This window comes from Aquarana catesbeiana, linkage group LG05 (genome assembly GCF_042186555.1).
Source record: "Aquarana catesbeiana isolate 2022-GZ linkage group LG05, ASM4218655v1, whole genome shotgun sequence".
In the NCBI taxonomy this organism is placed as follows: domain Eukaryota; kingdom Metazoa; phylum Chordata; class Amphibia; order Anura; family Ranidae; genus Aquarana; species Aquarana catesbeiana.
The window spans coordinates 372,490,263-372,514,506 of record NC_133328.1 but is presented as its reverse complement, the minus strand read 5'-3'; the positions used below and the strand labels follow the sequence as shown (position 1 = coordinate 372,514,506).

The window sequence follows — 24,244 nt, the reverse complement described above, 5'->3', positions numbered from 1 at the left end:
AGCTCTATTTGTGGGAAGAAAAGGACGCAAATTTCGTTTGGGTACAGCATTGCATGACCGCGCAATTAGCAGTTAAAGCGACGCAGTGCCAAATTGGAAAAAGACCTCTGGTCCTTAGGCAGCATAATGGTCCGGGGCTCAAGTGGTTAAATGATTTTAGCAAATGGCTGCAATATAACAAACAGTGAACAATTTAAGGGGGTCTGAATACTTTTCGTTCCCACTGTAAAAGATGCAGCTACGGAGAAGAGCAGAAGCCAGTTAGACAACATTCGAGTGTTCGTAGTGCTCGGCGTGCGTCTCAGCTGTAATCCATCCATGCATTTCCTGATGACGCGCGCTTGAGCGTGAAATGATGAAAACCTGAAGCTTTGTATAACTAAAAAGTAAGTTTCAGCCACCCACTGGCTTGTATACAATTTTGAAGAAATTTTTAGGCATTTTGCCAAGGCACCCCTGAAGAAACCTCAAGGCACCCCAGGGTGCCTGGGCACCCTGGCTGAAAAGGCTGGTTTAGATGGATAATCAGTACCTGGACAACGTAGTAGTCCAAGATGAGATTACACACATGTTTTGGTCATGTGATCTTTACGCAGTTGCACTGTAAAGCTGTAGGATATGTTGTAAATAGATGGTTGAGGTTGACCTCCACACTTGTATTTAAAACAAATTATCATTGCAGTATTGCATTTACCAGGTTTTCGTCGATATTAATATGATGATTAACATAATGCAATAATGTAGTGCATGACCATTCTGGCTCTAGGTAGAAAAAGTTTCACTTTGGAATGTACCTACATACTGTGAAATTCTATTGTGATGACTCTCATGCTTTAGTATCTTCTCAGTCACTGATTCAGAACAAGCATGCAGAAAGCCAGAAGTCCTTATCTTGTTCAATGTCAGTGACTCAATGTACATAAATAAAACAAGCATTCAACCAGCATTTTAAAGCTGGCCATAGATGGATTGAATTACATCTATGACCAGGCTGGTTGTACTGAAGTTGATCTATCAATTGCCTTCAGTACAACCAGCCTTTCTGGGGTTTTTTTTGTGCGATTGTTGCACAGCAATGATCATTGTATTCCAATGGCGGGGAAACCTCCCACTATCAGATTACAATAGCGTAGCACACTAACACCAATGCCCTGTACACACGATAGGATTTTCCTATGGAAAATGTGTGATAGGACCTTGTTGTCGGAAATGTATAGGCTCCATCACACATTTTCCATAGGAATTTCCGACACACAAAGTTTGAGAGCTTGCTATAAAATTTTCCGACAACAAAATCCGTTGTCGGAAATTCCGATCGTGTGTACACAAATCCGACACACAAAGTGCCATGCATGCTCAGAATAAATGAAGAAACGAAAGCTATTGGCTACTGCCCCATTTATAGTCCCAACGTACGTGTTTTACGTCACCGCGTTCAGAACGATCAGATTTTCCGCCAACTTTGTGTGACCGTGTGTATGCAAGACAAGTTCGAGCCAACATCCGTCGGAAAAAATCCATGGATTTTGTTGTCGGAATGTCCGATCAATGTCCGACCGTGTGTACAGGGCATAACAGTGTTGATGGGGGAATCAAGCGATTTTCTTTCCTTCAACCCATGGTTGAAGGAAAGAAAATTGCTTAATCTATGGGTAGCCTAAGGAAGAGGAGGTCAGCAACGGTGGCATTCGTATTTCTCTCGTACAATGTTTCCATTAATCTGAGTTCTCTATAATCCTCTACACACAGCATACACAGACCACTTCACAGGGTCAGTATAAAGGCAGTAGAGTGTACGCCCTGTAAATTACACCTGTTTGTTAGCAATCAGGTACATGAGGACCACAACCTCTGTTCTGTACATGGTCCTTCGACTTTCAGACATTTCTATTTCATCTGTTTTACTAGCAAAAGACCTGCATGCACATTGTAAATAAAATATATTTTATCAGATTTTCCATGCCTCCATTAATCATAACAACAACATGATTGATCTCATTACCAGTCTTAACAAATTCAGTGTCATTAATAACAAGTAAAAACGTTTGTAACCCATTTGCTGTTGGTTGTAATTTTCCTTAGTAGGGCAAACTTACAATATTACTATATCTCCCAACTGTCCCCTGATTGGAGGGACTGTCCCTCCTTGAGACCAAATCCCTCTGTCCCTCGTGCAGTCTTAGTTGTTTATCTTTTTAGTCTGACATGTACATCTTTATACAAAATGTGCTATTTTACAGCCAAAAATGTTATGCTGTACTAAACTTTGTATCCAACCTCTTTATTGCTGCATTTGTTATTTAAAAAAACAATATAAAAAAAAGCACCTGTGTGGTTTAGCCCTTATTTTCTGCAATTTAGATCGTTGTGGTCTACGTAACCAGTGCTTTGCCTACATACCGTGTGCTAAAAGGTGTCCCTCCTTATAATTTCTTAAAACTAGGAGGTATGGTATTAATACCAGAATAGCATGCTGCAATATAATGGATGTCCTATATGATACTGGAGGATTTTTTTTTACTGTGCCATAGTGGACATTTGAACTTAGGGTGGTGCTTTTTATTGGCTAATGAAATACATCATAGTGGAAGCTTTCAAAGCACACTGGCCCCTTCTTTAGGCATTTTTTAAAACTTCCTCTTTTGTTGATGACTAATACAATACAGAAAGAGTCCGATGGGAGCTTTTCATTTTATATTCCGACCGTGTGTATGCTCCATCGGACTCTTTCTGTCGAAAACTCAGACGGACTTAGATAGAGAACATGTTCTATATTTTTCCGACGGAACAAACGCTCGTCTGTATGCTGTTCTGACGCACCAAAAACTATGCATGCTCTGAAGCAAGTACGAGACGGAAGCTATTGGCTACTGACTACTGAACTTCCGTTTCCTAGTCCCGTTGTACGTGTTGTATGTCACCGCGTTCTGGACAGTCGGAATTTGGTGTGACCGTGTGTATGCAAGACAGCTTGAGCGGAATTCCGTCGGAAAAAACCTTCAGAGTTTATTCTGACGACAAAACCGGTCCTGTGTACAGGGCATTAGAGACAGTGGGGGACAGATGCAGCATTGCATTGATGCTGCATCCACCTAGGCAAGACAGTATGTTAAAAAAAAAAACACTTCTCTTTTAAACAGCTTCTCACATTTAAACACTGCCAGATCTAGACTGGTTTTAAACTAAAGATAGGGATTAAGGTGTACATCTATTGCTAAACCACATAATATCTAACCATATAAAAATACACTGTTTCTAGAACTAGACATTCCTAAATATATGTGTATTTCAGTTACCTCATATAATATAAAATTCTCTGTAAGTTTACCACTATTCAAAAAATATATTTGTCCAAATTACATACAAAAAGGTAGAAGAGGATCCAATTTGTTACAATTTTATAAAAGGCAGCTAGTCTAGGACCAAAATGCATTAGTCAATGATATGCTTTCGCCAAGATCTTTCTGTAATGGGTACGGCCCAGTGATTAGTGTGAGGCAAACTTAGCTAAGCGTGTCCAAATCTATTTGGTGCCATGGGGGAGATTTACTAAAGCTGGTGCACTCAGAATCTGGCGTAGTTGTACATGGTAGCCAATCAGCTTCTAATTTCAGCTTGTTCAATAAAGCTTTGGCAATAAAACCTGGAAGCTGATTGGTTTCTATGCACGGTTGAGCCAATCCCCCCCCCCCCCCATAAGCTGCAAAAGGCAGCAAGCAGTGGTGTTTACATGCTACAGTAACGATGCTTCACGCCCATGGTAAAGTTTATCTGATATTTAGCGATCGACAGGTGGCAAGCGTGCCAAATGCTACACATTCAAGCAAATAGGGCAGCGCCACATGCGCCCCACAATGCACGTGGTTGCGGCATATTTGTCAGCAAAAATGGGGATAAAACAGGTGGCGAGGATGCATCACATTGCTACCCCACCTCCTGTCAGTAGTCTCTGAAGCACGATTCAAACGTGGATTGGGCTTTAGCGGAAAAGGAGATTTAGGTGCATGTCTAAATCTACCCTTACACTGTTAACTTTATAAGCATTAGAAAATCTTTATTGGAAAGTCATTGCAGATCTTGGAAGGATTTTTTTCATTATCAGAAGACAACCAATTTGTGATGAAGATTCAACAGTCAAATGATATCATACTTTGAGCCAAGTACCTAAAATACCTTAAAACAGACAATGCTGGCTAAAGCTGGCACATTCACACTCACAGTCTGTTGTAGTTCATTATGCATAGTGGGTATTTCATGTAAACGCATCTGGCCTTTCCAATCACAATGCCTCATAATAAACCATTTTGTTCCAATTAGCCTCATTTTGTCTGCCTTTGCTGTTTGAGTTTTAGAAAAGTAATAAGCTAAGTGGCATATTGTGATCCTTGTCAGGTTTGTCTTAAGATTCACAAACATTTCGTTCAAGTTAGGCTTTCTACAAGTGTTTACACAGTTTAATTCAGCTGAATGAGTTGATTGAGAAGGTCTTTTTCTCCCAAATCCCGTAGGGCTTTAGCAATCTCTCCAACTGTAACATATTTAGATCCGACTTTCATTTGCCACTTGTGCAACATTTGGAAAACTTTTTCTTTTAGTCCATCTCTTTCATAGTCATGGTCAATTTCGTCAATTTCTGGTTGTCGAAACCCAACTTTGCGTGCAAACTCCTTCCATTTCCTGGACAGGTTATCTCCCAGAAGCTGAAGCTGGTGCTCCTTTGCTGATGAAGTGTCCTCTGAAACACACAAAAAAAAACACTGAATAGGGAGGTGGTCACTGACCATTTCGCTTTCTGAAATTGCTAGTTGCCTGGATGTGTTGGTGAACCTTTGGCTGAAATACTTTCTGAACCATTGACTCAGAGTGGGTTAGTTGTGTTGACTTCACTATGACCTGGCTGACTATGGCTGTATGCAACTTGGGAATTAATTACTTAAAATGTGGTAGCCACAGACAGCCAGGCAACTAGAATTTTTGAAGGGAGCCTAATTATGGCAGCAACACACATTTGAAGTATGGGGTAAGTCAAACGAAACTGGAGGTATCAACTCATATTTGATATACTGTGAAATCACATACTCTGAAGTGCTTAATTTGCTTTGATGCAAAAAAAAGAAAAAAAAAAAAAAAAACACAAGAATTGCAGTCTTAAGTACCTGTAAATGGGCAAAGAGGTGATGATGTGCCAAGGGCACTAACCCATTTCAGATTTTAGTTTAGTGAAATTAGGTCTGTAGTGGATTATTTCTTATAGTCTGCTGCAGGTACCGCACCTTCCCACTTAAAACATATTTGCAAATAAAATCATTATATTTTAGTTCAACAGTGTGAACACTAATTTCAACCAACCTTTAGCCCTGGTTCACACTGGTGTGATTTGTCATGCAATTTGACAGTTCCAAATCACATGACAAGTCGCACCCCATTGCCAGCAATGAAACCGTTCAAACCACCACGACTCATGTCACAGCTACTTTGAAAAAGGTTCCTGCACTACTTTTCCCCGATTTCATTGCGACTTGCATAGACTTCTGTTAAATGAAGTTGCAAGCTGCAATGAAATCGGAGGTGCAAATTGTACTGATCTGCAGCTTTGATTTCACGCTAAAGTAGCAATATTTCAAAGCTGCACTGGTGTGAACCGGGGGTTAAAATTCAATAATGAGATTGCAACATATAATTGCTCCTCAACTACTTCTAGAAATGTGTTCAGTTCAGTAACCTGGCTGGTATTGCTTTGATCAATATAATTAAGCAGAAAGGAGAAACAATTGTGATGTGGTTAAATCCAATAAACAACAACCAATACATACCAAACACATGTTGATACTGCTTGTCAGTCAAATTGTTAGCAATGTGCCTGTTTATTGCTCTTGGTTCCTCAACCGCCATGTAATTACCGTTTCCAATCTGAATGGCTCTACTATTTGATATAGTCAGATTGACAGATTTATCTAAAGAAAGGCAAAACAAACAGAATAATAATCAGTCACACCTGCACAATTAGGTGCAAATACTTGACAAAGTATAGATTTGTATCTCAGTTTACACACCAGGATCCTGTTAAAGGAAGCCTTTTGAAAATGCTAGTGTTCTGGCTGCCTATGAACTCATTACAAGTCAATACAAGTCCTTTTAAACTGTAGAAGCAGCAATTGTATTGCATAGAGCAGTCCCTTATCTCCTCTTCTGGAGTCCCTCGCCAGTGCTCTCCACTGCTTTTCTTCTGCGTGTGACCCCATAGCAAGCTGTGTGCTATAGTGGCACATGTGCGGGCGTGCTCCCAAGCAAGGCTGTGTGCATCCATAGACACACACAGTGCGACTCGGCCCTGCACCTTTCTCACAGGATTTGACTGACAGCAGAAGGAGCCAATCGCTGCTCTCAGAACCTCTTATGAGAGCAGGGAGTGAAGAAATACCAGATGCAGCTGAGCACAGCACTGGATTGACAGAAGACTCAGGTATATGTCTGTGGGTGGGGGCACACAGCAAGTGCTAAAACATTTTTTACCTTATTGCAGGGAATGCATTAGGTTAAAAAACATTTTAACTTTACAACCACTTTAATGTTAGGCTATACACATTCCTGTGTTCTATGCCATTGAGACAAAGTATGCCCTCACTTAAAGCTCTTTCACGTGGGTAGTAATGCTTACCACTTGCAGGGTGATATACAAGGAACTGGGATGTGTTCAAAAGGCACTACTGCTGTTTCCTGATGCCTGTTTGTTTACTTTTTGAACAGAAATTTTACATTGTGGAACTGCGCTGCAATTGAGGGCCAAGCGTTTTGCTTGCAGTTATGCTGAGGCCCAATTGATCTTAATGGGTGAGTTTGGCTGGCAGCACTTCCTGCAGCCTGATTTAAAACTTCTGCATCCACATCATGTGAAAAATCAAAAAAATGCACCCAGACAAGCAAGATAAAGGTAAGGATATATAATTCAAAGTAGTTACATTTAAATGTTATAGGTCATTTTAATTTGAAGTAGTTACATTTAAATGTTATAGGTCATTTTAGAATCAGAATATATTATGTATGTTCTTCTCTTGGACCTTACCTGGAATGTAACCGTCCAGACTATGATTTCCTGGATAGCCAAAGTTTCCCTTGAAAATAGGATTCCCAGGTGTGTCTAAACAGAACAAAAAACATAAATGGGAAACATGAAAACAGAGATCAACCATAACCTGAAAATGGATAAGTAAAAGGTAAATATGATCAATAAAGCTTTCATCCTTAATTACAGAGCAACACCATGCTGATGTATTAAATTAACATTTAAAAACAATACATGGTGAAGGCAAGCTATAGGTCCTAGCAGTCCTGCAGCACGATAGATAGACATTACAGTTGTGCTTATAAGTTTACATACCCTGCTAGAATTTATGATTTCTTGCCCATTTTTCAGAGAATATGAATGATAACACAAAAAAAATTTTCACTCATGGTTAGTGTTTGGCTGAAGCCATTTATTGTCAAGCAACTGTGTTTACTCTTTTTAAATCATAATCACAACAGAAACTACCCAAATGACCCTGATCAAAAGTTTACATACCCTGGTGATTTTGGCCTGATAACATGCACACAAGTTGACACAAAGGGGTTTGAATGGCCATTAAAAGGTAACCATCCTCACCTGTGATCTGTTTGCTTGTAATTATTGTGTGTATAAAAAGGTCAATGCGGTTCTGGACTCCTTACAGACCCTTGCATCTTTCATCCAGTGCTGCACTGACGTTTCTGGATTCTGAGTCATGGGGAAAGCAAAAGAATTGTCAAAGGATCTGTGGGAAAAGGATGTTGAACTGTATAAATACAGGAAAGGGATATAAAATGATATCCAAGGAATTGAGAATGCCAATCAGCAGTGTTCAAACTCTAATCAAGAAGTGGAAAATGAGGGGTTCTGTTGAAACCAAACCACGGTCAGGTAGACCAACTAAAATGTTAGCCACAACAGGAAAATTGTTCGGGATGCAAAGAAAAACCTCCAAATAACTTCAGGTGAAATACAGGACTCTCTGAAAACATGTGGTGTGGCTGTTTCAAGATGCACAATAAGGAGGCACTTGAAGAAAGATGGGCTGCATGGTCGAGTCACCAGAAGAAAGCCATTACTACGCAAATGCCACAAAGTATCCCGCTTACAATACGCCAAACAGCACAGAGACAAGCCTCAAACCTTCTGGCAGAAAGTCATTTGGAGTGATGAGACCAAAATTGAGCTTTTTCGCCACAACCATAAACGCTTCATTTGCAGAGGAGTCAACAAGGCCTATGATGAAAAGTACACCATTCCTACTGTGAAACACGGAGGTGGATCGCTGATGTTTTGGGGATGTGTGAGCTACAAAAAGCACAGGAAATGTGGTAAAAATTTATGTCAAGATGAATGCAGTACGTTATCAAAAAATACTGAAGGAACATTTGCATTCATCAGCCAGGAAGCTGCGCATGGGACGTACTTGAACATTCCAACATGACAATGATCCAAAACACAAGGCCAAGTCGACCTGTCATTGGCTACAGCAGAATAAAGTGAAGGTTGTGAAGTGGCCATCTCAGTCTCCTGACCTCAATATCATTAAGCCACTTTGGGGAGATCTTAAATGTGCAGTTCATGCAAGACTGCCCAAGAATTTACAGGAACTGGAGACTTTTTGCCAAGAGGAATGGGCAGCTTTACCATCTGAGCAGATAAAGAGCCTCATCCACAAATACCACAAAAGACTTCAAGCTGTTATTGATGTTAAAGGGGGCAATACACAGTATTAAGAACTGAGGTATGTAAACTTTTGATCAGGGTCATTTGGGCAGTTTCTGTTGTGATTATGATTTAAAAAGAGTAAAAACAGTTGATGGATAATAAATGGCTTCAGCCAAACACTAAGCGTTAGTGAAAGAAACATTCTGCCAGGGTATGTAAACTTAACTTATGAGCACAACTATATTTTTTATATATATATATATATATATGGGATTTAAGTGACTTTGAACGTGGCATGGTTGTTGGTGCCAGATGGGTTGGTCTGAGTATTTTAAAAACTGCTGATCGACTGAGATTTTCAAGCACAGCCATCTCTAGGGTTTACAGAGAATGGTCCAAAAAAGAGAAAATATCCAGTGAGCGATAGTTGGATGGAGGAAAATGCCTTGTTGAGGTCAAAGGAGAATGGGCAGACTTGTTTGAGATGATAGAAAGGCAACAGTAACTCAAATAACCACTTCTTACAACCAAGGTATGCAGAATACCATCTCTGAATGTACAAAACATCAAACTTTGATGCAGATGGGCTACAGCGGCAGAAGACCACACCGGGTGCCACTTCTGTCAGCTACGAACAGGAAACTGAGGCTACAATTCGTACAGGCTCACCAAAATTGGACAATAGAAGACTGGAAAAACGTTGCCTGGTCTGATGAGTCCCGATTTTAGATACAACATTCAGATGGTAGGGTCAGAATTTGGCATAAACCACATGAAAGCATGGATCCATCGTGCCTTGTATCAACAGTTCAGGCTGGTGGTGGTGTAATGGTGTGGGGGATATTTTCTTTGCATACCTTGGGTCCCTTGAGCATCATTTAAACAAATATTATTGCTGACCATGTCCATCCCTTTATGACTACAGTGCACCCATCTTCTGATGGCTACTTCCAGCAGGATAATGCACCATGTCACAAAGCTTAAATCATCTCACCACTGGTTTCTTGAACATAACAATGAGTTCACTGTACTCCAATGGCTTCCATAGTCCCCAGATCTCAATCCAATAGAGCACCTTTGGGATGTGGTGGAACGGGGGATTTGCATCAGGGATGTGCAGCTGACAAATCTGCAGCAACTGTGTGATGCTATCATGTCAATATGGACCAAAATTTAAAAGTGTTTCGAACACCTTGTTGAATCTATGCCACGAAGAATTAAGGCAGTTCTGGAGGCAAAAGGGGGGTCCAACCCGGTACTAGCAAGGTGTACCTAATAAAGTGGCCGGTGTGTGTGTGTATATGTATATGTATATGTATGTATGTATGTATGTATGTATGTATGTATGTATGTATGTATGTATGTATGTATATATATATATATATATATATATATATATATATATATATATATATATATATACATATACACATACATACATACATACATACATACATTCTCTCAGTACAGGCTTGCTCTTAAGAGGAAATGTTAGAGGCAATTTAGGTCTCTTTGTCAGGAGTGACATAGTACAAATCAAGTCTTTTAAAGATGCGTCAATAATCTCAGTCTTAAAATTAACAGTTAAAAGTATTTACTTTAACTCTACAATACTACTACTTCTACAAAGGGCTACAACTTTGCAGTCTTTCAGGCTTAGGTCAGCCATACATGGTTCGAATCTCGTGGGTTCAGCAGTAACCAGCCGAGATTCAAAATGTTAATGGGCAGGCTGAATGTACCCAGTTGACCTATCAACTTAGGTACAACAACCAGCCTGCCGGATTCTCTTAGGATTATTGCTAGAGGCTGCTATAGCCGCTAGGGATAATCACTGTCTTCTTCCAGCAGGGATGACTTCCCCCACTTCCCCCCACCAGTAGAAGACAATGGCTCGGCAGGAAAGATTCCCACATCAACATTGTCTGTGTTGATGGGGAAATTGAGCAAATTTCTCATGGTTGCAGGAAAGAAATTTGCCCTGTGTATGGCCTTACTGTACAATTTGAAAAAGGACAACATTGCTCTCATGTTCTCTCAAAATCCTTCTGATACATGTGTCACTTTGATTGCAGTGCTGAAAAACTGGCAGAGGAGTTGGAGCAAAGGGGCCCTAAAGGTTCAGTGTACACAGTGCAAGTGCCCCACTTACCGTTCGTTAAACCTTTGTGTGGGGGTAAATACTACATCTAAGCTCGCCATACACAGAGCGAATGTTGGCCGGTTCCTGATGATCCACCTGCAACTTGGACTGTGGGCGGACCTACTGGCATTACTCAGCCTGACATCCTTCGATCTGAAAATTGAAGGAGACGGACAGAAAATTGTCAGCCAAACAGTAACTGCACCTCATCAGCTGCAGTCACTCTTTGGTTATTTTGACAGCTACAGGTGCCAGCTGTCAGAATAAAATAGCCAGCAGCCGGAAATGTATTCATCTACACTCTTTAGCATGGATTGGGAATCAATACATTTCTCTTGTTCAGGCCGCAGGCCTGAATGGTACATGTATCCACAATGCAGTAAGGAAAGCTGCAAACACACTTACCTCCTGTGTAACTAGCATATAGATAGCTTGGATGATGTGGGTAAAGAATTGGCATCTCAGATTCTGCAACAGGAACTTTAGTAGAATCATATGGCATAACACCAGGCAATCCATGCCAACCGTCAAGTTGCCCATGAGGATATGCCCCTGATTCAGGTGTAGTTGGTGGCATAGTTGAAATATGTGGACTGAACATTCTTTGGTGTTCATTAGGCATGTACATGGAACCTGGGTCCCCCTGAGTAGGTTGCTCAGGGCTGTATAGTCCATTGGCAGGTATAAAATTCCCTGGATTATGTGGATTCACATCACATGGTTCATTAAACACTTTACGACTTCTGCGCTCACTTAGAGCACCTGGGTTGGAAGGGTTAGTCACATTATCAATACGACTGCCAGTCTGATGATAATTCATTTCTTCTTGCAGTTTCCGCTGTAAGTCATCATGTTTTTCTTCCTCACTCTCTTCTGGCTCATTTGAAGCCCTGAACAAATGCTCACTTATGTTTCCGTGTCCCAAGCCCAGGTTGCTATGAAGAGACTGGGGTGTATCTAGAAAAAGACAAAACATGTCAGACCTGACATAATAGTGATTAAATAAAAGTGGCCCCTTTTGGGGGAGAGGGGGGGAGCAGGTACTTGGTTTTGACAGATACCCGCTCCCACTTCCAGCTGAGTCCGGCCCCCCTCCTCCTTCTCCTGCAGCTGGCCCAATCAGAGAGCACAGCGTGCTTCATGCATGGGCATTAGGGAACCGTAAGTGAAGCTGCAATTCTTCACTGGCGGTTTCCCTTAGTGGAGATGGCGGCAGCACCCGATAGCCGATTGAAAAATCGGCTCGGGTGAAGATACTACTGGATTCCTGGACAGGTAAGTGTCCTAATATAAAAAGTCAGCAGCTACAGTATTTAATTTTTCTGCAGGAGCCTGGAGCTGCTCTTTAACACAGGGTTTCCCACAGAGGGATTTCAGCTTTACACAGCAGGACAAGTAACAGAAACAAAAACGCCAAGCCACCTGGCTGTCCTGTTAGCAGGACCACCTGGTTCCTTACACTGGTCTCCAAGACCATTGGTTCTTCAGGCTCACTTAACCTTTATTCACAGCACCTTGCTGTACCAGCCCACTCCTGCCCTCTGGATAGGGTTTTCCAGCCCAGAGAGCTTTGTCTCTCTAGAGACTTACAGATTCCCTCCAGCCCACTGGACCCGCTAGCTGCCTCAGCTTTCCCGGCCTCCAAGACCCACATAGCTGTCTGGATTTTCCCAGTCTTTAGGCAAGGAATCCCCCTCACAAGGGATGCAGTCTACAGCAGTGGTGTATTTAGGTTTTGTGCTGCCCTAGGCCTGACTAAACTCATGCACCCCCCTAATTTAAATACGACCCACCCCTTGCTGCCGAGGCCACACCCCTTCCTGCCGAGGCCACACCCCTTCATGTTTAAGACCCGCCCTATAATCTGTAAACCACACCCCTTCCTCTTTAGGCTCATTTGGCACCTTTCAGGGGGGAGGGGGGAACAGGTACCCTTCCCCACTCCCTGGAGACTGCAACTAAATGTGGACTGTTTAAAGGGTTTGCATTGATTTTAGCATGCATGGAGCACTTTGCACATGCCAGTGGCGGCTGGTGCTCAAAATTTTTGCGGGGGTGCAAACAAACTAAGAAATTCAGAAAAAAATACATCAATTGCAGCCTCACTGTGCCCCATCAAATGCAGCCACTGTTCCATCAAACGCAGCCACTGTGCCCACCAAACGCAGCCACTGTGCCCACCAAACGCAACCACTGTGCCCACCAAACGCAACCACTGTGCCCACCAAATGCAGACACTGTGCCCCATCAAACGCAGCCACTGAGCCCACCAAACGCAGACACTGTGCCCCACCAAACGCAGCCACTGTGCCCCACCAAACGCAGCCACTGTGCCCATCAATTGCAGCCACTGTGCCATCAAACGCAGCCACTGTGCCATCAAACGCAGCCACTGTGTCCACCAAACACAGCCACTGTGCCCATCAATTGCAGCCACTGTGCCCACCAAACGCAGCCACTGTGCCCACCAAACGCAGCCACTGTGCCCACCAAACGCAGCCACTGTGCCCACCAAATGCAGCCACTGTGCCCACCATTTGCAGCCACTGTGCCATCAAATGCAGCCATTGTGCCCCATCAAACGCTGTCACTGTGCCCATCATTTGCAGCCACTGTGCCTTTAAACGCAGCCATTGTGCCCCATCAAACGCTGTCACTGTGCCCCATCATTTGCAGCCACTGTGCCTTTAAACGCAGCCATTGTGCCCCATCAAACGCTGTCACTGTGCCCCATCATTTGCAGCCACTGTGCCTTTAAACGCAGCCATTGTGCCCCATCAAACGCTGTCACTGTGCCCCATCAATTGCAGCCACTGTGCCTTTAAATGCAGCCATTGTGCCCCATCAAACGCTGTCACTGTGCCCCATCATTTTGCAGCCACTGTGCCTTTAAACGCAGCTATTGTGCCCCATCAAACGCTGTCACTGTGCCCCATCAATTGCAGCCACTGTGCCTTTAAACGCAGTCATTGTGCCCCATTAAATGTGTCACTGTGCCCATCATTTGCAGCCACTGTGCCCCATCAAACGCTGTCATTGTGCCCCATCAAATGTGTCACTGTGCCCATCATTTGCAGCCACTGTGCCCCATCAAACGCTGTCACTGTGCCCCATCAATTGTAGCCACTGTGCCATCAAATGCCAACACTGTTCCCATAAAACTCTTATAATTTTTTTCAATAACTTTACCTGCTGTGCCGAGGAGAAGGGTCAAGCAGTGTGGAGGAGGGTAGGCGGAGCATAAGGCTCCACCTCCACCAGTCATCGGCCGCTTATGGGGGCATGAGTCACACGCCGCCCCCCGCATGAGAGAAAGTCCCCCCACCCGTCTTCCTGATTCCCGGCACCCGCGCCCGCCCCCAGCCCACGGCAGCCGCCTTGCTGTAGCGGGCGGCGCTGCTGTGTATGGGCGTGCTCGTCAGAGGGTGGAGGGGCGTGAGCTCTGCTAAGCACGCCCATACACACGCCCCTCCACTCTCTGCCAAGCACGCCCATACACAACAGCGCCGCTACAGCAAGGCGGCTGCCGTGGGCTGCATGTGTGTGCGGGGGGCGGCCGCGGGAGCTGGGAATCGGGTGGGGGGACTTTCTCTCATGCGGGGGGGCGGCTTTTTTTGCCGCCCCCCGCAAAGTGCCGCCCTAGGCCTAGGCCTTGTCGGCCTAGGCCAAAACACAGCCCTGGTCTACAGCAGTAACTCCCAGTTCTTCTGACAGGGTTCTGTCTTCAAATGTCAGCCATTGCAACTCCTATTTCAACTGCTGTAGCTCTAATCAGGCTTATAACAACTCTGCACACTGGCTGCAGGTGTCTCGCAAAGTCCAGACACAGGATTAAGGTTCCTTCCCACCCAAGACACTTCGGAACCTTCAAACTTCATTACCGAACCTGGAGAAAGCTTAAGTGGTTGTAAAGGCTCAAGGTTTTTTACCTTCATGCATGAAGGTAAAAAAAATCTTCTGTGTGCATGTGCAGCAGCTTCCCCGCCCCCCCCCCCCCCAATACTTACCTACTCGATACAGAAATGTGCAAGAGAGCAGCAGCCCTCCTGGGTCAGTTTCTCCTCATGAACCATTGGCTCCCGCTACTGTCAATCACAGCCAGTGAGCCCATAAAGAGATAGCAGGGGCGGGGCTGAGCCACGCTCTATATGTGAATGGACACAGTGCAGCGACTCGGAAGCTGCTTGCTATAGGGGCACTTGGCAGGAGGGACCAGGAGCTCTGGCAATGGACCCGAGGAGAGGAGGATTGGGGTTGCTTTGTGCAAAACCACTGCACAAAGCAGGTTAGTATGACATGTTTTTTTTTTGTTTGCCTTAATATCACTTTAAAGGATAAGTTCACCTTTCATAGCATGTTACATCCATGTGTGTGTATATATATATATATATATATATATATATATATATATATATATATATATATATATATATATATATATATATAATGTCACAATTTAAAAAAAACACGCAGGCCACGTTACTCAGTAACAGTGTTCTGTAAATAGAAAACTACAAGTTTGACAGTTTTAGCAGCGGTCGGCTTGTAGTTCTCAATGAACTACCACAGCGCTGTGAGTGCCATGGTAGTTTATTGATTCTTCCTGTCAGAATGTATCGGCTTGCTCGTATGAGGTACGAGCAAGCAGATACACTGACAGATCTGCAGGAGACTTGCATGGCATCAGGGTTCTGTTGATCCCTGGTGGAATGCTTTACAAAAAACATCCTTTAAAACAGAGCTTTCCCCGCCTACAATCCACACGCTGAAGCTTCTCAGGCTGAACCTTTGAGAGTCCTGTGTAATCTCTGTACCAATTTACTAAACTCATACCACATGTCCACAACAACCCATGCAATCCATACATAAAAAGAAACCAAAACAAATACGTTCAGAAATTAAGTCGTGTGATAAAATGGAATGACACAGGGAAAAAGTATTGAACACGCTAACTGAAATGTATTTAATACTTGGTACAAAATCGTTTGATGGTAATGACAGCTTCAAGACACCTCCTGTATGGAGAAACTAGTCACCTGCATTACTCGGGTGTGAATCTGGAAGATTCCATGGGCCTCTTCTATGAGTTCTGATCTTTAGTTCTTTCCATATATTTTCTATTGGATTCAAGTCAGGTGATTGGCTGGACCATTCTAGCAGCTTTATTTTCTTTCTTTGAAACAACTGGGAGCTTCCTTGGCTTTGTGTTTGGGATCATTGTTATGCTGAAATGTCCACCCTCGTTTCATTTTTATGATGCTGGTAGATGACAGCAGATTTTTATCAAGAATGCCTTGGTACGTTTTTCCATTCATGCTTCCTTCAATTACATGAAGTTTCCCGGTACCGTATGCTAAACTTCACTGTGGGTATGGTGTTTTTGGGGTGATGTGCAGTGCCATATGACATCCAAACATGGCAGAGGCGTAACTAGAACCTTCAGGGCCCCGGTGCAAGAAACAATGATAGCCCCCCTTCCATCCAACCCCGGGCTTTCAATTTTGGGAGGGTGTCCATGGGCATCCTCCCAAAACCGTGCTTCCCGCATGACCCCCGGGACGTGCATCCAGCGCAATCACAGTGGCCCTTTACCATGTGATGTCAGCTGATCACATGTAAACAGACTTGCCGGTTATCCGCAGCCCTTTCCTCCCGTGCTATGTCTGTGTGAGGAAAGGACTGCCATTAACTGTCAAGAATGTCAGTAAATTGTTTACACTGATAATCAGTGCCCCAATCATCAGTGCCATGTATCAGTGCCCATCAATGCCGCCTACAAGTGTTACCTATCAGTGCTCATTAATGCTGCCTATTAGTGCCCATCAAATCTGCCTATCAGCATCACCTATCGGTGCTCTTTTTTGCAGCGTCTATCCGTGCCACCTATCGGTACTCTTCAATACTGCCTTAGTTCTGCCTATCAGTGTTCCTCAGTGCCCATCTGTGCAGCCTATGAGTTTTGCCTATCAGTGCTCATCAATGCCCATCATTGCCTCCTATCATTGCAGCCTATCAGTGCTCCCCTTCAGTGCCTCCTATCAGTGCCTTCTTAGTGCCCCCTATCAGTGCCTCCCTTCAGACCCCACTCAGTGCAGACCCCCACCCCATCAATGCAGACCCCACTCAGTGCAGACCCCCACCCCATCAACGCAGAACCCCTCAGTGCAGACCCCCCTCAGTGCAGACTCCCACCCCATCAATGCAGACCCCCCCTCAGTGCAGACCACCGCCCCTCCATCAGTGCAGACCCCCCTCCCATAGCGTTCCCCCCCCCCAGCACACGTCTGTTTGGATAAAAACGTTACAGACCTCAGAACAGCGTGGTATGGGTAGAGCTGAATGTGTCCCTCGGACTCCTCCTCTTCCGTAAACAGAGAGGAGGGGGAGGCGGCTTCGGTCTGCTCCACTGTGCACAGGGATGTGTAGGGGTGAGGACAGTGCGACGTGCGGTGCCGCTGCCCACAGGTGTCACCCCTCTGGCGGGTGTCACCCGGTGCGGCCCGCCCCCCCCTCCCCCCCTGGCAATGCCTGTGCTGTCTCATGTAACAGCAGCGCAGGCATCGATAGTTTTATTTCCCTCTCCGTGCGTCCTCTCTCGCAGGACACACAGCTGATCTTCTCCCCTCTCCTGTGTGCTCCGCGGGCAGTCAAGTGTGAAGCTAAGGAGCTCACATTTCCTGTGGAGCACAGAGGAGAGAGGAGGGGGGAGAAGATCAGCTGTGTGTCCTGTGAGAGAGGACGCACGGAGAGGGAAATAAAACTATCGATGCCTGTGCCCTGTGAATAGCAACCCCGCTGGGCCCCCCCCACAGTGGCGGAATGCCGGGCCCCGTCCCAAGTGCGACTGTGGCGACCCCGGTAATTCCGCCACTGAAACATGGTATGTATTATGGCATCCAAAGAGTTCCATTTTTTTATCTCATCTCCGCAGGCGATATTCTCCCAGTGTTTCACAGGCTTGTCTAAATGTTGTGCAGCACACTTTAAAACAAGCTTAAACATGCTTTTTCTTTTTCAGCAATGGAGTCTTGCGTGGTGAGCGAGCGTACAGGCCATGGTGGCTGAGTGCATTACTTATTGTTTTCTTTGAAATAATTGTACTTGCTAATTCTAGGTCTTTCTGAAGCTCTCCACTAGTGGTCCTTGACTCTTGGACAACTCTTCCGATAATTACCGTATTTTCCCTCCTCTGTCAGAAATCTTGCCAGGAGCACCTGGTCGTGGCCGGTTTATGGTGAAATGATGTTCTTTCCACTTCCGGATTAGGGCCCCAACAGTGCTCACTGGAACATTCAGAAGTTTAGAAATCCTTCTGTAACCAATGCCATCAGTATGTTTTGCAACAATAAGGTTGTAAAGGTCTTAAGAGAGCTCTTTGTTTTTACCTATCATGAGATGTTTGTGTGACACCTTGGTAATGAGACACTGTTTTATAGGCCATCAGTTGAGACTGAAACAGCTGATATTAATTTGTACTGACAAGGGGCAGGATTGCTTTCTATTTACTGATAAATTTTAGCTTGTGTCTTGGCTTTCCATGCCTTTTTGCACTTCCCTTTCTTCATGTGTTCAATACTTTTTCCCTGTGTCCTTCCATTTTATTACACATAACTTAATTTCTGAACATATTTGTTTTGGTTTCTTTGTATGTATAGATTGCATGGGTTGTTACTGACGTGGAGAAAATTCCATGTCAATAGCACCTTTAGAAATATATTTACCTAGAAAAATGGTGACGTGTTCAATACTTATTTTACCCGCTGTACATATACACAGTAATGGCATTGTATTATTGTATTAGGCTTCTAATGTTCTGAGGTCCTTTTTTATAAGGCTGTAATATATAGGGAAGGCAACATACCTCTTGGTTGCATACTGGGAGGTTCTGCATCACAGTCTAACTGCAAAGATGCCATCCTTTGAATAAATTCTTCTGGCTTCGGGTAATCTTTCTAAATGCACGAAAGAAGTCTAATGAAATATAATTCACAGCACTATACAGGAGTAAATTTTAGATGGAGACGCGCAGTACAAAATTGGGAGGCAACCATTTAAAATAAAAGTATAGGGTGTGCCAACAAAATGTATACACAATTTGGATGATTATAAAGTCAGTATTTATTACCATACAGTTAACTTTCAAATTTTTAAATATTATACATAAATGTACTTCTTTATACATAGCGTCTGTTCTCAAACTGATAACCATTTTGGTCCAGGCAATGCTGATAACTAGTCATTCAGATTGTGTATATACAATTTTTGGGACACCCTGTATTTTACAGCCTTACAAGAATGTTGGAACGACACCATTTAAGGCCCCTTTTCACACAGGGTGAACCGCGGCTGTGATCCGCTTGCTGAGCAGGCAGATGACAGGCCTGTGTCTGGTCCGCTCAGGCAGAGACACAGACTGCTCTCCCCTATTGGCAGCTGGATGTAAACGAACCGCCTGTCTGTTTACACCCGACTGCCATCTGATCCGCTATCACCAGGGATCTCCAAACTATTGTATTGTATCCCCACTCATATAGACCCACTCGGTGGGTCTCACCCAATCCTCCCACCCTTGGGGACTGGATATTTCTGAATATTTTTTGAATAGCTTTGAAAAATTAACCACCTCAATACAGGGCACGTACACCCCCTTCCTGCCCAAGCCATTTTTCAGTTTTCAGCGCTGTCGCACTTTGAATGACAATTGCGCGGTCATGTTACACTGCACCTTAATTAAATTTTTATCATTTTTTTCCCACAAATAGAGCTTTCTTTTGGTGGTATTTGATCACCTCTGCGGTTTTTATTTCTTGCGCTATAAACAAAAGAAGAGGGACAATTTTGAAAAAACACAATATTTTTTACTTTTTGCTATAATAAATATCCAATTTTTTTTTTAACAAATTTTTTCCTCAGTTTAGGCCGATACGTATTCTTCTACATATTTTTGGTAAAAAAAAATTGCGATAAGCGTATATTGATTGGTTTGCGCAAAAGTTATAGCGTCTACAAAATACGGGATAGATTTATAGCATTTTTATTATTTATTTATTTTTTACTAGTAATGGCGGCGATCTGCAATTTTTATTGTGACTGCGATATTGCGGCGGACACATCGGACACTTTTGACACATTTTTGGGACCATTCACATTTATACAGCGATCAATGCTATAAAATTGCATTGATTACTGTGTAAATGTGACTGGCAGGGAAGGGGTTAACACTAGGGGGCGCTCGAGGGGTTAATGTATTACCTAAGGAGGTGATTCTAACTGTGGGGGGAGGGGACTGACTGGGGGAGGTGACCGATCGCTGTCCCTATGTACAAGGGACACGCCATCGGTCTCCTCTCCTCTCTGACAGGACGTGGATCTGTGTTTACATGCACAGATCCACGCTCCTGCTGTGTTACCCGGCAATCGCGGGTGCCCGGCGGACATCGCGCCCGCCGGGCACGCGCACCGGGTCCCGAGTGACACGGCGGGCGCGCGCGTGCGCCGCCGGCGGCGCGCGCGCCCCCTAGTGGCTCCGGAAGGCGAGGACGTCATATGACGTCCTCCCAGAATAACAGAAGCCTCGTCCAGCCGTCATATGACGGTGGGCGGTGGCTTAGTGGTTAAATAATGAATCAAATGTATTGATGATGTTATTGCTCTGTCAGACAAACTGACTTCAATCTTCTTTTTTTTTTATGTTTGTTATTGTTTTTTGTGTTTTTGCTTCTTTTTTTTTCTTTTTCTGTTCTTTTTTTTATATATTTGTTGTTATGAAAACTTTATTGGAGTTGTAAAGGCAAAAGGTTTTTTATCTTAATGCATTCTATGCATTAAGATAAAAAAACTTGTGCGTAGCAGCCTCTCCAACACCCCCCCTAATTACTTACCTGAGCCCCATCTCTCTCTCCAGCAATGTCCACAAATGTCTAAGTCGTCCAGGACACTCCTCCTGATACACAGCAGCGGCACCATTGGCTCCCGTGGTTGTCAAAGTCAGTCAGCCAATCAGGGGAGAGAGGGTGTATTTGAATGAACACATGGAGCTGTGACTCGGCTCCAGTGCCCCCATAGGAAGCTGCTAAATGAGGAGGCGCTTGATAGGTGGGAGGGGCCAGGAGCAGCAAAGAGGGACAAGGAGAGGAGGATCCAGGCTGCTCTTTGCAAAACCAACTGCACAGAGGAGGTAAATTTTAGGGTTGTCCCGATACCACTTTTTTAAGACCTAGTACAAGTACCGATACTTTTTTTCAAGTACTCGCCAATACCGATTACCAATACTTTTATTTTTAATGTCACGTGACAGTGTTTGTTTTTATTTTACAATTTTTTTTTTGTTTTTTACAATGCTTTCTTCTTTTTTTTTTTTTTTTGTAATCAGCCCTGTGGGGGCTTTGGTGAAGTGTCAGGGGTCTTAACAGACCCCTGATATCTGCCCCTTGAGACAGAGTAAGAGACCGAGGATAGAGATTCCCCAGTCCCTTTCTCTGCAGCCTCAGCTGCACTGAAAATGAATGGAGAGAAGACAGCGGCTCCTCTCCATTCATAAACTGAGACATCGTAATCACAGGAGGCTACAATGTTTCAGTTATGTGAATGGACAGAGTCAACTGTCTATACAGAAAAGGAAGGAGGAGGACACGGAGGGGGACAGCAGAACGGAGGGGGACAGCAGAACAGAACGGAGGGGGACAGCAGAACGGAGGGGGACAGCAGAACGGAGGGGGACAGGAGGGGGCATTGAGGATTCGGTGACAGTCAGCGGTGATCACGTGTGGGGGAGTTACAAGCACCGATCACCGCTGTATGGATTTCACTAAAGCAGCTGAAAGCCGCGTGGGTAGAAGCTTGTAACTCCCCCACGCGCCGATCACTGCTGACTGTCCAGGTATCGGGTGAAGCATCAGGAGCATTTGCCCGAGTACAAGTACTTGGGCAAATGCTCGCTATCGGTGCCGATACCGATACTAGTATCGGTATCGGGACAACCCTAGTAAATATAACATGTTTGTTATTATTATGTATTTTATTTTTTTAAATGAGACTTTACAATCACTTTAATAAAATCAGAGGGGAAAAAAATATATAAAAAGATGATGTTATGCCGAGGAAATAGATATCTTACATATTACGCTGTATAATTGTGTACGCCTGTGGAATGGTGCTAAACTACAGTACCTACAAATTTCCATAGACAATGCTTTAAAAGCCTTTACATGTACTTTTTCTGCTCTTCCCCATCATACCAGTTCTGACTTTTTGGGAACCTAAATCTATGTGGGTTATATTTACCTCCTCTGTGCAGTTGGTTTTGCAAAGAGCAGCCCGGATCCTCCTCTCCTCGTCCCTCTTTGCTGCTCCTGGCCCCTCCCTCCTATCAAGTGCCTCCACATTCAGCAGCTTCCTATGGGGGCACTGGAGCCGAGTCACAGCTCCGTGTGTCCATTCAAACAACTAAACCCATATAACTTTCTAGGTTCCCCACCCTCTCTTATTTGAGATTGAATTTCAGCATTGTGGTCTTACACAGGTGACTTTTAACCCAGTTGGCACACCCCTATAATTTGCTGAGTCAAAGACATGGCAAAATGTTTCTAAACCTTCCTATGCCTTTCTGCACACTGTATAACTGCTTAAATATGATATCTCCAGAGACATTATGAACATAAGCTATATACTGTAAGCTTGTCACTCTAATACTACAAGTTGTTTTTTTCTTTTGTTTTTTTTTTTAATATAAGTGACTACTCTGGTTTATAGTGAACTGCAGTGGCGGCCCGTCCATAGGGGGCGCCTGGGCACCGCCCCCCCCCCCCCCCCCTCCAGGCAGCAAAAAGAAGTAAAAAAAAAAATAAAAATTTTTTTTTACTACTGGTCCTTTAAAAAGGAAAAAAAAAGGTCCTTAAGTGCACTGTGTTCGGACGCTGTGTTGGTGCACTTATAGGAAGCGCCACGTCTATGCAATCATGAGATTGCAGACGTGGCGCTGCATTTGCGGGCGTTTAGCCCGCCTTGGGGCATTTTCTGAAACGCCAAGTAGCTTCCGCCCGGCCATAGTAATACATACTACAGGCACCAGGCGGAAGCTACTTGGCACTTCAGATTTGATTGACATCTGCCCTGAGTCAGATGTCACTTCCTGGTTCTCTCTCTCATTGCGCCCGAGAGAGGAAACAGGAAGAATGCTGCTGCCAGTGTGAGGAGGAGGACACCGCAGGAGACTGAAGGTAAGTACTGTTGTGTGGAGAATGGGGGGACACCTGCTGTGGGGGGCTCTGATGGGGGACACCTGCTGTGGGGGGCTCTGATGGGGGACACCTGCTGTGGGGGGCTCTGATGGGGGACACCTGCTGTGGGGGGCTCTGATGGGGGACACCTGCTGTGGGGGGCTCTGATGGGGGACACCTGCTGTGGGGGGCTCTGATGGGGGACACCTGCTGTGGGGGGCTCTGATGGGGGACACCTGCTGTGGGGGGCTCTGATGGGGGACACCTGCTGTGGGGGGCTCTGATGGGGGACACCTGCTGTGGGGGGCTCTGATGGGGACACCTGCTGTGGGGGCTCTGATGGGGACTCCTGTTTTGGGCAGACTCTGATGGAGACACCTGCTGTGGGGGGACTCTGATTGAGACACCTGCTTTGGGGGACACCTGCTCTTGGGGGCTCTGATGGGGGACACATGCTGTGGGGGACTCTGATGGGGGACACATGCTGTGGGGGACTCTGATGGGGGACACCTGCTGTGGGGGGCTCTGATGGGGGACACCTGCTGTGGGGGGCTCTGATGGGGGACACATGCTGTGGGGGGCTCTGATGGGGGACACATGCTGTGGGGGGCTCTGATGGGGGACACATGCTGTGGGGGGCTCTGATGGGAGACACATGCTGTGGGGGGACTCTGATGGGGGACACATGCTGTGGGGGGCTCTGATGGGGGACACCTGCTGTGGGGGGCTCTGATGGGGGACACCTGCTGTGGGGGGCTCTGATGGGGGACACCTGCTGTGGGGGGACTCTGATGGGGGACACCTGCTGTGGGGGGCTTTGATAGGGGACACCTGCTGTGGGGGGCTCTGGTGGGGGGCTCTGATGGGGGACTCTGATGGGGGACACCTGCTGTGGGGGGACTTTGATGGGGGACACCTGCTGTGGGGGGACTTTGATGGGGGCTCTGGTGGGGGGCCCTGATACGGGACTCTGATGGGGGACACCTGCTGTGGGGGGACTCTGATGGGGGACACCTGCTGTGGGGGGACTCTGATTGGGGACACCTGCTGTGGGGGGGCTCTGATGGGGGACACCTGCTGTGGGGGGACTCTGATGGGGGACACCTGCTGTGGGGGGACTCTGATGGGGGACACCTGCTGTGGGGGGCTTTGATGGGGGACATCTGCTGT

At 45.1% G+C, this 24,244-nt stretch overlaps 1 protein-coding gene across 1 annotated transcript in view; it reads right to left on the bottom strand.

The window, feature by feature from the left end:
* Positions 1 to 1,923: 1,923 nt before the first annotated feature.
* RIPK1 (receptor interacting serine/threonine kinase 1) overlaps positions 1,924 to 24,244 on the bottom strand; it is a 63,197-nt gene continuing 40,876 nt past the window's right edge. Inside the window, exons 8-12 of the mRNA XM_073630968.1 lie at positions 18,718 to 18,808; positions 11,262 to 11,813; positions 7,064 to 7,138; positions 5,814 to 5,954; positions 1,924 to 4,735 (exon numbers count right to left, since the gene is read on the bottom strand). Coding sequence (XP_073487069.1) covers positions 4,455 to 4,735; positions 5,814 to 5,954; positions 7,064 to 7,138; positions 11,262 to 11,813; positions 18,718 to 18,808 — 1,140 coding nt within the window. The 3' untranslated portion in view covers positions 1,924 to 4,454. The remainder of the gene's footprint in view (positions 4,736 to 5,813; positions 5,955 to 7,063; positions 7,139 to 11,261; positions 11,814 to 18,717; positions 18,809 to 24,244) is intronic.